The sequence below is a fragment of the Haemaphysalis longicornis genome, unplaced genomic scaffold (genome assembly GCF_048455015.1).
Source record: "Haemaphysalis longicornis isolate Haplotype H1 unplaced genomic scaffold, Haemaphysalis longicornis Haplotype H1 scaffold_251, whole genome shotgun sequence".
Taxonomy (NCBI): Eukaryota; Metazoa; Arthropoda; class Arachnida; order Ixodida; family Ixodidae; genus Haemaphysalis; species Haemaphysalis longicornis.
In genome coordinates this window covers 69659-83324 of record NW_027526315.1, presented here as the reverse complement: position 1 = coordinate 83324, position 13666 = coordinate 69659, and the positions used below count along the sequence as shown (strand labels likewise).

At 44.8% G+C, this 13666-nt stretch overlaps 1 protein-coding gene and 1 pseudogene across 1 annotated transcript; one reads left to right on the top strand and one right to left on the bottom strand.

Annotated features, from left to right (window-relative positions):
* Positions 1 to 334: 334 nt before the first annotated feature.
* On the bottom strand, positions 335 to 5541 carry LOC144172718 (uncharacterized; annotated as a pseudogene).
* A 195-nt stretch (positions 5542 to 5736) lies between these two features.
* Positions 5737 to 13389, top strand: LOC144172716 (sulfotransferase 1A2-like). Its single transcript, XM_077701332.1, has 2 exons — positions 5737 to 6208; positions 13274 to 13389. The coding sequence occupies exons 1-2, from the start codon at positions 5737 to 5739 to the stop codon at positions 13387 to 13389; spliced, it is 588 nt and encodes a 195-aa protein (XP_077557458.1).
* Positions 13390 to 13666: the final 277 nt, after the last annotated feature.

The following is a 13666-nucleotide window of genomic DNA, read 5'->3' as shown; positions in this document are numbered from 1 at the left end:
AATGTTTCACCTGCAATCGTTATAAACGCCCCTCCGTCCGTGGCGGCAGAGATGGAGAAGTGAGATCGTTTAACAACAGGTTTGAGCTTCCTTCCATTTCATAAAAAAGTTTCCACTCATCTGCTACACCAATACAACTCAACCAAGCACCGTTCATGCATCATCATTGATTTAACCTTACAAAGAATATATCTTTGAAGTAATAAAGGGTGTGGCTAAGTGAATTTCACTTCTCTCTGGTCTCACTATTTGTAGAGCGACGTGACTGAATTTAAGGGACGTCGCGTGGGTAATCGTTGTGGGTGCCGTTTACAGCTTTGCTTTTCAACCACATTCACAGGGTGGATTGGCGCAAATTTTTTTTAGCGTCTTGTTATCCTATCCTGTGAATTCTTTCTATTGCAACGGGTTTGATCTTCAGTATGTTTTTAAGTATCTGCTCACTAAGAGTTTGTTCGAGGGTTTCGGGGTGTTCGTCTGGCTCCTCCGGTACACCGTACACATGTAAATTTAACGTTCTAGACCGGTTTTCTAAGTCGTCTTTTTTTAACTCCAAGTAGTGAACGGTTTTTTGAAGATTGGTTATTTGTGACACACAGGACGTGATGTTGTTTTCCAGTAACGTTACTTGTTTAAGTTTAGCTTTAATGGATTTCAATCGTTCTTTTATTTCTTTTATGTAATCTGCAATTACTTGAAGCTGTTTCATGATCTTGGCTAAATCGGGTCCCGGGTTTGTTTCAATGTCGCCACTGAGCAACAGTAATTCCTTAATACAGGCACACATGTCACTCAATTGTGCGCACATCTGCCTAGTTCACGGCAGCACTATTACGCCTAGGTAATTTGAACGAATACATTTTCCATAACGTCTGCTCACCTGCGGTGGATAAACAAACGGGTTGAGACGTTGCATCCTGGCAGCGCTACCGTGCCCTTTGGCTTGAGTTGAGGGGTGTCCAGTCTTTATACCACTCCAGTCTGCCAGCAGCGCCGTCTTCACCTTGTGGCGATCTGCGTCAGCGCATGAAATAACCGAAGCAGGCCTGTTTCCAGGCAAACCGCCGAGCGTAGATTCCAAGTGCGCAATGCGCACATGATGCGCTTGGTGGCTGCGAAATGGTGCGCTGTCATAGATAAATACAAAATTAGAAGAGAGGGCAGTCGGGCTTATCGCGGCCAAATGGCCTGACTCTTGGTCCGTCCGACAGTTGGTGCAAGTGGTAAAAGAATATTTATTAAAAATTAGGCTAACACATAATATTATCCTTTTCAAATTGTGTTTCACATTACCCTACACACTTTTATTTATGTAAGAAGTTGAATGGCTGCGAATGTAAATATTTGTGGCTTTTTTGTGCGCGATATGAAGGCAAGCCTGGCCAAGCCGCAAGAAAAAGCCGCCATTTGCCTCTTTCGGCAACGTTTGCAAGTGCATTTCTGGAGCCTCGTGCTAACCTCGGTTGTGGAGAAGGAAACGCCTAATGCTTTCTTTGCGACCTCGGTTTTGCATCGTGAACGAAAGGTGAGACTTTTTTTAAGTGTTGGTGTGGCGTATCATATTTACGTTTCCTTGTACTTCAAACTCTGCGAGCACTGCGTAGCCTCAGGGAAATCAGGCGTAGCTAGTTCTGTGTCTTCACGATAAGAGCTGAGGGAACGCCGCGGAAGCGCGTAAGACACCGTTTTTTTTTTAGCCGGACGTAATGATATTTTAGGCAGGTTGTGCCGTTTTCTCAAGCGCTGAGGGATGTCAGCGGTACGCGCCCGTCGTCGCACATAGCGTTTACGTGTCGCAAACGACGACGGTGAGTTGCGGGAGTGGCCGGCCGGCCGGCGGTCCGTAGGCGGAGCAGGCGTTGTGCGTTGTCGCTGCACTGAATTACGCGAGCCGCACGCTGCGTTGTTTTATACTAGTTAGCCGTTGCTAGCTTGGCAACTGTTACTGCTATTATTTATTATGGCTGTGATGCACTGCAAAGCCGTACGGGCGAACGTACGCGACGTAGTAGCCGTATCTGCATTATTTGGCTTATCTGGGCATAACCAGCAGCCATACACTCATCGTAAAGTTTTACACGTGCGTGCATACCAAGCTGCCTGCGTACCAAGCGAACCCACTCGCCGACGCCAAAGGCGCGCGCGTCGCTTCGCTTTGGCGCGTCAGATGCGGTGAAAACGCGTCTTTAGTCGGCATATAACAGCTTTGCTCGAGGCGGCGTGAGTACGCAGTGAATTGAAACCTTCAAATTTGGTCTTCGTTCTATATCGTATATCAAGTCCGGTATCGCAGGCATTGCATACAACTGTTCCCCACTTGCCGTTTTTTCAAGCGTTCGCTCTTTTTTCTCTAGTCATATTATGGCTAGTTCCATAAAACACGTATTGCACCTATTCAGTCGGAGCTGTGTGTGTTCTTGTCTTGTTTTTCAGTTCATGGCCTCTGGGGGTCATCAATACGACGCTCACTGCTACACAGCGGCCAAGTATACATTCGCCAGGTGCCAGTTCTCGGGGTACGTTTCTTTCGCGGGTCCTTGGGGCAACAGGTGCGTTTGGGCTTTGTATTACGTTTATTTCACTCTCGCTGTTCATCCTCATTTTACAAGAAAGACAAAGGTATTCAGTCTATGTGAGCAGCATTATAATTTTTGTCAAACCAAACAATAGCTGAATTGCATTAACAATGTGCCTAACCAGTGTTTCGAAATTACAAAGACCCATATTTTTAGTGTTGCTAATAGCGCGACCGCATGAGTGCGGAATAGAAAAAGAGAACTCAAGTTGTAAATAGGTGGCATGCGCTGGAGACAACACTTGAGTACTACTTGCAGTGAAATTTACGGACTGTTCGCAGGTCATCTGCCATTGCAAACAGTTTGTGTACTATATCCCCTATCACCTGTGCAGGTCTACAGGTGCCATCAAAACAGAGCCAACCAGCCAGCTGCATTCTTCATACCAGACATGGTGTAAGCACTTCATGGCACAGGACGTCATAGATCCTGCCCTCACACGACTCACAAAAATGGCCATGCAAACTGTTCTCCCAGAGTTATTCAGTTCTATTAATAACGGCCTGCAATGCTTATTGCTGCCTTATTGATGCTACTGATGGGTACCGCAACTATATTCCATCTTTTGAGCCTTGCCATTAGCACCCGGAAATCGAATTCAAGTCTCGGCAATCAATAAGGCGTGACAACTGAAAAGCCTATGGTTGACACAAGGAACAAAAAGTTTTTTTTTACCTCTGACGTGCCTCATCTCATTGCAGCCACTCAACAGCGTCCAGTGTCCAAACTCCACTCGCAAATTATTGTTGCTGCTAGCAGTAATATTGTGAAAAAGTACATCCACGAAAACCCGTTTACAATATGAAGACTGCCAGGATAAGAGGTCATGCTAAATGTCGTTGTTTGTCACCGTATGTGCCGCGTGTTGTTGGAGTAACCTAGATGAAGAGAACCATGTTGTGACCTACGTTGGGAAATGCGCTCATAACGTCCTCAGCAAGGATGCCTGTCTTAGCTGAGAAGAACTTCTTGCTGGGCTTATTGGTGAATAGTTTCCAGCACCTGTCTCGTGTACTCTGTTTCTTTTTCCGTGTTTCTTGTTGCGCTCTAAATGATGGCTCCCTTGATGCGTATTAGAATTTCTTTGGTACTTAGTGTAACCCCTTAACAGAGAAAACTTTAGTCGGGTTTTTTTTTCCGGCGAAATGTGCACTCGCATTGTGGTAAATAGATGCACCTTTTTTAAGTGCAGTGTACGCTGACTGTGTAGTCTGGTGGTCCTTTTCGGACTCCTTGTTTTCAGGTGATGCACAGCTTGCAAATATACGCAGTGCTCCCATGAGGTGCCTCGTAAATCATATTGCACTGTAATTCTTCTTGTTGTAATCAGGCAGATAAAATGTATAATGCCTTGCTGAATGCACATATGCGGTGTAATCCGTGACAATATAGGCGGCACAGACATTTTTATCCTCTGTCATAGCACATGGTGGATTGCGAAACATGCCTGATGTAAAGTGTACTCCAGTAGCAGTACTCAATGCCTGGTGCCAGGTTGTGAGATGCAAAGCATAGTAGGAAGTAGATCTTTTTAGATGCAACGCATCTCTGTAACTCGCCTTGTCCCGCGTCGTTGTCGCGGCGTATTCCGCATCCCTCCCCCATTCTCCTCGCCGCGGCAGCTGCGCGCTCCGCCGCTCTCACCGCAGCGCCATCTGTGCGTCAGCGCGCAGCTTGCGCTCGGCTGCGCTCGCTCCCGTCGCCGTGCCAGCTCTGCGTTAGCGCGCAGCTCACGCTCGGTTAAAAATTGACACCATCTTCCCGCGAGGGGAACCATGGAGTAGATGCGACGCATCGGGGGTGAACATGCTGCGTAAATAGGATACACAACAACAGCAATCCACACGCTGACATCGCTAGCATAAGGGAAACGCAACGGCAACCCCCTATGCGTTGCATCTACCCCATGGTTTCCCTCGCGGGAAGATGGTGTAAATTTTTTTACCTCTTGACGATTTTGCGTGTGCATGCCCACACAAGTGTGATTTATTTTCAATTACTGCTACTGATCTGAAGTCGCCCAGAGGCAATAAACTTCATTGGAGTTCATCAAATAAACAAGGCCATCAAAGCCTTTTTGGTAAACGGGGTGCAAGTGTTTATCTTTTTTCACATCCTAACTGGAGAAATTGCCAGGCTAAAAAAATTATCGGCGGAGTTTGTGGTCGTAAACAGTTGCAAGTATCCCAGTGTCGAGATTTTGTTATGGTTGATATTTTTGTATGACTGCAACAGCACACACAGTCTGAGGGTGTTGTAGATAAAAGTAAAACTACGGATGGCTGATTTTTGTGGGTTTTCTCCGTTTTCAATTACCGTGGAGAATAAATCATTTGTGTGGTTGTGGTACCTTTACTTGTGCATTTTTTTTTCATTCCTCTCACTGCTGTGTATTGTCTCTTTTGTGGTGTAATACCCACTGTTTATTATTATATGTGTCTTGCAAATAATGATGACAATTTGAACTTGTTCCGTTTAGTGTCATGCAATAAATATTTCTTAATTTATGAGGTATTTTATGTGGCTTGACAAGATGTGAACACACGACAAAATTCTTAACCATCTGTAAAAGTTACTATAAATTGCAATTACACATTTAAAAAATTATTTTAAAAGCACGCGGGCACCAAGCCTGATAATGATATTTTCAAATAATCACTAATTGATGCATGAAAGCGTCCGAATACCGTGCTGAAGCCCGTCGCCGTGAGCAGCGCTTTCAAGCCATTCAAACTACCCGCTAAAATCGGTGTCCGCGAAACCGAAACTCTAGTTGAAACGAAAGTAGTTTGTCTGTCCGCTCGGCGCGCTACACTACAATACAGTCAATTCGGCCACAGGGCTCTATGGGAGTGCCCTCTCTTACTAGTATTTCTTCCTCTATGGCGCCGTCGAATCCAGAAAGCAGAGCCGGGTCTTCGATTCCTGCTTGCGTGAGCAGCAACACGCCAATTATCTGCGATAGATAGATAGATAGATAACAAGCGGGTTGAGACGGTGCATCCTAGCAGCGCTGCCGTGCCCTGAGCAATATGAGCAATAATAATCTGTTGTTTTATTCTGGTTGGACTAGGCCTTAGATATGTTTTTTTAACGTAATTCGTACAAGTTCATCAATAGTGTGCTTATAAAGTGTCTTTGAATTTCAGATTTTACCCCAATGGAACTCAGGAAACCGAAGCATCAGATCATCGACGGCGTGCCTCGATGCATATTACTTGATCCGGATATACTTAAAGAAAACCTCAAGTTTGTAGCCCAAGCCGGAGACGTCGTTCAGTCTACGTTCCCCAAGAGTGGTTCACACTGGGTACAGTTTATCACTCAACTGATCCTCAAGAAAGGCGAACCGATCACTACTCACAGAGAATTCATCGACAACATGCGCTTACTAGAGTACTCGAGGTGCCAAGACTGGACACCAACTCTGCCTCTGAGAACATTCTTCTCGCATCTACCTCTGTCCCGTGACGTGACGACTGCTAAAGGAAAGTACGTGTACGTGGCTCGAAACCCTTGGGACGTGTGTGTGTCCTTCTACCATTACGTCAACAAAGCTAAGGTCTACGGGTTCAGCGACGGGACGTTCGAGGAATTCTTCGATGCATTTGTGGGTGGGAACTTTGGATACGGTGACTATTTTGAACACGTGGCCTCCGGTTATGCTCTAAGAAACGAAGCGAATGTATTTTTTGTCACATACGAACAACTTCAGGAGCAAAAAAGAAGCGTGGTTCTGAGGCTGGCGCACTTTCTTGGCGAAGAGTATGGGAAAGCTCTAGAAGACAACGATGAATTGCTCAAACAGTTGCTCGAAAGATCTACGGCCGAATCAATGAGAAATCTATTGGTCGTAGACGTCAACGGAGATCTGAGCAAGGAATGGCAAGAGGTGCTCTCGCGCAACGAACACACGCGCCAAGATGACGGAAATGAGAGGAAGCTTCAAGTTGTGCGAGCCGCCAAGGTAGGTGGCTGGAGGGAGCACTTCTCGCCAGAGCAGCTTCTTCGCATGGAGTTGAGAATTCGCGAAGCTCTGAAGAAGTCAGCGTCCATGGAGCTATGGAAAGATATTCGAGCTGAAGCCATTGAAGCCTCGAATCAATCGATTAAGGGAAAGTAACGTCGCCGGGTTGGATTAGGACAGATTTCCTGGAAAACGCGTGAATGACACCTTTTCTATCTTTTAGAAACAATACACACTTGAATATCTTTATCACCAATGCGGAAATAAAAAAAATGATGGGTTTTCAGACTATGCTGCAATAAATAAAAAGTATGTTTGTCGGAGAAATGAGATAGACACTCTAAATCACAGCCTCTACGCCGACGACGTGACCCTCTATTTCGCCGGTGCAGCGACGGACATGTGCAAGGCACGTTACAGAGCGGAATAGATGAGATAATCGATTATATCCGCCCTCGAGATCTCGAGTACTCCCCCCAAAAAATTCGAACTCTTGATATACAGACCCACTACCACAGGACACAAACGGGACCCTGCTACACCTAACATCGAGCTCTAGAGGGCAGCCAACTCATTCCTACAGTGGCCAGTATCCGAGTGCTTGGCCTTAAAATTGAAGATAATGGCCACAATAAAGAAACCATTAAACAATTAGAGAAAAGCACACAACTAACCACATGATTGATGGCACGGGTAGCAAACAGGAACAGAGGCATGAAAGAAATAAGACAAATACGACTGATTCAGTCCTTCGTGCTAAGCAAAATTGCTTATGTGACTCCCTTTCTCAATTTTAAAGGGGACGAGAAAATAAAAATCATTAGTATTATCAAAAAGGCGTTCAAACAAGCGATCGGCCTTTCATTCAGCACTGCTAATGATCGTTTTGAAGCGTTGGGCGTTCACAACACGCTCGACGAATTGCTGGAGCCACAGAGAACGGCCCTTTACCAAAGACTGTCCATCCCAGAGCCAGACCAGAAGACACATTCTTCTTTAGGAATAGCATACGAAACACAGGAGGGCCCGAAAAAGGATAACCCTCCTGAATGGCGAGCGCACATCCACGTTCCCCCACTTCCAAAAAACATGAATCGTGTGCATAACGTCGAGCGCAGACGGGGACGAGCACGCGCGCTAGACAAACGATTTGGAAGATCAGAGGACGTGGTCTACGTTGATGCAGCCGTATATCGTGCCCGCGACGCCATGACGGTAGCGATTGTCAATCGTCAGGGACCATTACTCACTGCCGCTTCGCTCGCTACGGTGCGACCTACGGAGGGTGAGGAGGCGGCTATTGAAGTTTGAAGTTTGAAGTTTATTAGGAAGATTGCATATAATACAGTACATACATTGGTAAAGAATACAGAAAGAGGTCCCATAGTTTATCACTGTGGGGGGACCTCTTGTTAAAAAATACATAAACAAACGGTAAAACAAGAGCAGTCAGAAGAGATAAGCAGAAATATAATGTAGATTTATACACAAACGAAATGGACACGGTATAACGGTATAATGAACAATTGCGATGATCGTTCATTACTGATTAGGCCAAAATTTCACAGCGGAGGTTAAAAAAAAAAAATGACGCTTCACTGGACATAAACAGTGTCGAAATATAGAACAAAACAGTTTAATTGTGGCAAAACAGCCTAAGCTGATTTGTTCAGCCTTCATAAAGAAAACAGAGCATGAAAACAGAATTATTGTAAAATAATATTACACAATAAACGCATTACGGGGATCAATCAGGCAACATGCTTTCACTGGGATGGATTAAAAAAAAAATTGCAACACAGAAATCAACGTCAGTGAACTGGAGACATACATTTTCCCGGAATATATACGCTTTCCTTGGATTTATAGGGTGAGAGTGAATGAAGGACTATTTAGAAAGAAACATTTAAGTGATCTCTTAAAGGATGACAATGGCTTTCGACTTTTTAAGGCTACCGGCAGGTTGTTCCACAATTTTATCATGTTGAATTCAACCGACTGTTTTCCGTAGTTCGTGCGGACTGGAGGAAGCAAGAAATTATTTCGCATTGCAAAACGCGTGTTGTTGTTGTTGGTAAGACTTGTTCGTCCTATTACATAAAGAAGGTGAGAGTGGCTGAGTAAGTTATAACTGGTAATTCCTAAGTTGTACAAAACGAGCTCACTGATTGGGAGAAGGTTGAGTGATCGCAAAAGAGGGCTTACATGGGTGTATCTCGGGCTAAAGGTGATTATTCGGGCTGCTTGGTTTTGAATATGCTGCAGTGACGCAAGGTGAGACGGGTACGTGTTCCCCCAAGATGTTATGCAGTAATTTATGTGACTATGGATGAAAGCATTATAAAGAGTAATTAACGTGGGCAAGCTGAAATAACGCCGAGCTTTCACCAGTACCCGAATTCCAAAGGCTGTTTTTTTTACTAAGGAAGAAATATGTAAATTAAACTTGAGGTGCCTGTCTAGTTGAACACCAAGGAAAGAGCTCTGAGCAGTACTTGTTATGGGGTGCGAGTTAATCATAATAGTAATACTATCAGTGTGCTGGACCCTGGAGCCAAATATCATAAATTGAGTTTTCGCCGGATTAATTTTTAAATTATTTTTTTGACACCACAAGTTAAGGTTTCGGAGGTCAGAGTTTAATCTCTCAGTTATAGCTTCAGTACTTGTATGGGACGTAAAAATTGTGGTGTCATCAGCATACAATAGGCATTCCATTTCCCGGCTGAGGCAATGCGGTAGATCGTTAATATATAACAAGAATAAAATCGGCCCAAGAATGGAACCCTGAGGAACCCCAATATTAATTATTTTGGTATCTGACAGCACATCAGATAAAGAGACAATTTGTTCACGGTTAAGCAGATAGCTTTGAATCAGTTTAAGTGGGGGCCCAATTATTCCATATGAAGCAAGCTTACGGAAAAGTATGTTATGGGTAATCGTGTCAAAGGCTTTGGTAAAGTCTATGAACACAGACCCTACAATTTTTCCCTGGTCGATTTCTTTTTTAAATTTGTCAGTTAAGGCTATTAGAGCAAGGTTGGTTGATAAGCCATGACGAAAACCGAATTGCCTTTTAGTTACTATATTCTTTTGTTCAAGGTAATTAGATAAACGCTGTTCGAATAATTTTTCAACAACTTTACTGAAAAATGGAAGAATTGAGATCGGTCGGTAGTTTGAAATCAAGGTTCTGTCACCCTGTTTAAACACAGGGATTATTTTGCTTTTTTTCAGTTCCTTTGGGAAAATGCCCGTCTCAAATATAAGGTTAACGATATGCGCAAAAGTATCAGAAATGATGTTGATTGATTGATTGTAGGGTTTAACGCGCCGACGCAACGCAGGCGATGAGGCGCGCCGTAGTGGAGGGCTCCGGATTAATTTTGACCACCTGGGGATCTTTATCGTGCGCCGAAATCTCGTACACACGGGCGTTTTTGCTTTTCGCCTCCATCAGAAAAGCGGCCGCCGCGGCCGGGAATCGAACCCGCGACCTCGTGCTCAGCAGCGCAACGCCTTAGCCACTGAGCCACCGCGGCGGGTAGAAATGATGTCGACAATGGCTTTAATGTAGCTTGCATGCATATTATCAAGGCCCGCACTCGTATTTTTAAGATTAAGAATCGTGGAACGTACTTCACTGGGAGTAGTAGGTAATAAGAAAAATGACTGGGGCACGAGTCGCCGATAATCTAAAGTAGGCGGGTCAACTGAGCTCGGTGGGGCAGAAAAAAAGATACTGAAAGCATTTGCTATATCATCCGGCAGGGTGAGGGTATTGCCATCATGATTTATTTCCGCTATCAGATTCCGGCCTATGTTGTTATGCATAAACTCATTCAACAAACGCCATTGCTTTCCGATATTGCTGCCAGACACAGAGATTTGGTTTTCGTAGTAAACTCTTTTCGCTTTCTTTAGTATTGACGTAAGTACAGTACAATATTTCTTGTACCGTTGCTTTAGTGCGCTGTTGAATGGCTGCTTTTTAGTCTTCCGATAAAGGTTATCCTTTTTTCGTAGACTTTTGAGCAGACCAACTGTTAGCCATCGTTTTTGCGGAGACGATTGCTTTTTTTGGCAAGACATGACCGATGTTGAAGATAGTATGCAGTGATTTATAATGGATGCGAATTCAGTGTAAGATGACTGGGCATCTTTTAGAGATGCGACTCTGGACCAATCTGAATTGCTAGCTAAATTAATAAATTTCGCTTTGTTGAAAGTAGATTTGGTATGATGCGATAAGTGTTTGGGGTTGGGGCAGGGAAAGCGGAGGGAAATTGGGAAGTGGTCGGTGATGTCAACCTGAATGATAAAGGCTTCCGGGGGGATGAGCGCATTCGTTAAAACATGATCAATTAAAGTGCCTGAATCAGTAGTAGGGCAACGGGTAGGTAGATGAAGGAAAGATTCAAAACCATAGCCATGGAAGCAATTGGTGTAATCGGTATGCTGGGAGGTCCCGTGAGCTAAAAGGTTAATGTTGACGTCTCCAACTATAATAACAGATTTGTTTTCGTGAGAGAGGGAATGTAATAAATTCTCAAGTTCCAGGCAAAAGTTACCAACCGCTGAATTAGGGGATCGGTAAATGGTACCAATGATAACATTTTTACTGTCAATAGCAAAATCGGGGTCAGTAACTTCAATCCACACTGATTCACAGTCAACTACGTTCAGGCGTAGATCAGATCGCCGTCGGTAGTTGATGCAAGATAAAAGAAATATGGCTGCGCCACCATGACTCGACGTCATACGATGGGAGTACTCTGAACTGTATGAGGGAAAACAGTATAGATTCTTATCGGCATCGCCTAGCCAGGTTTCTGAGACACAGATGATCGAAAAAGGATGTTTTGCTAACGATACGAAAGCTTGAAATTCATCATAGTGTTTTCGAAGGCTGCGGGAGTTGAAGTGAACCACAGAATGATAGGAACCAGTGAAGAATGATTGTACGTCTTTGGCTTTGATGTACGCCATTATTACGATATGTAAAACAGCTCAAGACCAGTTAGCGAAAGATAGAAAGGTCAGACGCGTCCTTGATGCGGATTGCTCGGCTATCCTCAGTTTTTCTGGCCAAGATCTGGCAGTCCACTGTCCACAGAAATTTCCATTCTTTTTCATTTTTTAGTTCCAAGGCCTTTGAAAACAGTTTTTTGTTGCTCACAGTCAAGTGATCATTGACGTAAACTTGTTTTGTTTCCAATCCATGGAACCCAATGTCTTTTGCTTCTAGGCGGGCCTTTCGTGCCTTCTTCACAAACTCATTCTTTTTTGCGCGCGAAAGAAAACGAGCAATCAAATTCTTTGTGTTTCCTTTGGATGGTACGCGATGTACAACATCAAAATCGGACTCTGACACAGGGCATTCGATCTTGTTTCCAATGGCTTGCATAATTTTCACGCAGTCTTCACCTTTAGTTGTTGGAACGCCTTTAATCTCAACGTTGTTCTTTCTCGAGTACTGCTCCATGTCCGCAACCCTACTCTCCAGTTCCTGGTTACGTGCGACCAAGGTTTTGTTTGCTGCTTTGAGCTGTTCCCGCTCTGTTGTCATTTCTTCTATCGTTTCATTCAGGAAAGTAAGGCTGCGTCGGAGTTCATTCAGTTCATCATCAGCTGTTTTCTTTGTCACGGCTGAGTCCGCTTCAAGTTTCAATTTCAGGTTTACTAAAATATCGTCAACCACTTTGGTTACTCTGTCGTTAAAATCATTTTCAAGTTCTTCAATTCGCTTTGCTAGCTCGGCGTTACTAGGCATGCTGGCACAAATTTAAAAGAATGCAACACTCGTAGCAGCAGCAGCAGTCGCAGACAATTCTTAAAAAAACTAGTGTTGACAAAATAAAATTCCAACCTGTTGGGCGGAAAGGAAGCGGTCAGGCACGTGCATTCGGTTGCGACTGCTGCTGCAAAGTGGCGGTCAGATCGGGCCACCCAGGTTATATAGCTGTCAGTTGTATGGCGCTGCTGGCAAAGGGGTGCGCAGCAGGTTTGTAGGTCTTCAGGAGCAGGCGCAGATCTTTTCCAATGGGGCCGCTCGTTCACCGGATGAGTACAGAGCAGTTGACTGCGGTAATCTGTTGGGCGGAAAGGAAGCGGTCAGGCACGTGCATTCGGTTGCGACTGCTGCTGCAAAGTCGCAACCGAATGCACGTTGGATATGCCGTGGCCATATCCAACACCAGCGCAAAAATAATTGTTAGCTATTCGAAATCCGCAGTTAGAAATTTTGCAAATGGTGGGGTATCGCCTCGAACCACAAGCATACTCGCGAAAACGAAAAATGTAAGAAAATTTCAAATAACGGGGACACCAGCACACTCGGGTCTGGCAGGAAATGAGAGGGCCCACGACACTGCCCGAGGTTTAACCGACCAGGCACACGTCGACCCCATCTCACCCCACCCCGTCAGGCCGGAAAGAGATCGCATGGTGTCGTTCAGAGAAATCATAGATCATTACAGATTGGCAAGACGAAAGTATCCCGCAAAGCACCGCAGCCTCACTAAACGGGACTGGATATGGTGGAGGCAGTTACAGACGAACATGTTTCGAAACCTGGTTGCGCTCATTACCTGCTATCCCGAAATATACTCAGGAGGTTGTAATACATGCGTGGGTCGGGCGGACCTCTACAGCATGCTATGGTCGTGTCCCGTAAAACAGAATCAAGGTGGTGCAGCAAATGCTAGGTGCAACTCGTTCACTGTAGCGAACATGGAGCAACGGGAGACCGCTTTGGTCAGCCCCGACCTGGAAGTGCAGCTTCGGGTCGTCCGGATGGCCAAGGCCGCCGCCGGAACCCAGGGGCTTCTGGCTGACGACTGAGAAAGAGGGGAGGAAGACGAGTAGAAGAAACCACCTTCTCCTTCATCCCTTTCCTTTTTGACCCCATAACGGGCACCATAAAAGCTTCTACTACTACTAGTGTCAGCAAAATGGCATCACGAAAAGTTCATAAAACCTACTTATGGATGGTCATAGTTGACTGGTACATGAACTACTCATCTTTGATGGATTAAAGAAAAGGCAAAGTAAAGTATGATTTGTAGTTCCGATGTTTTGAACTAACGCTCTGGCAATTTAAAACAAGCCTTGGCTAGAT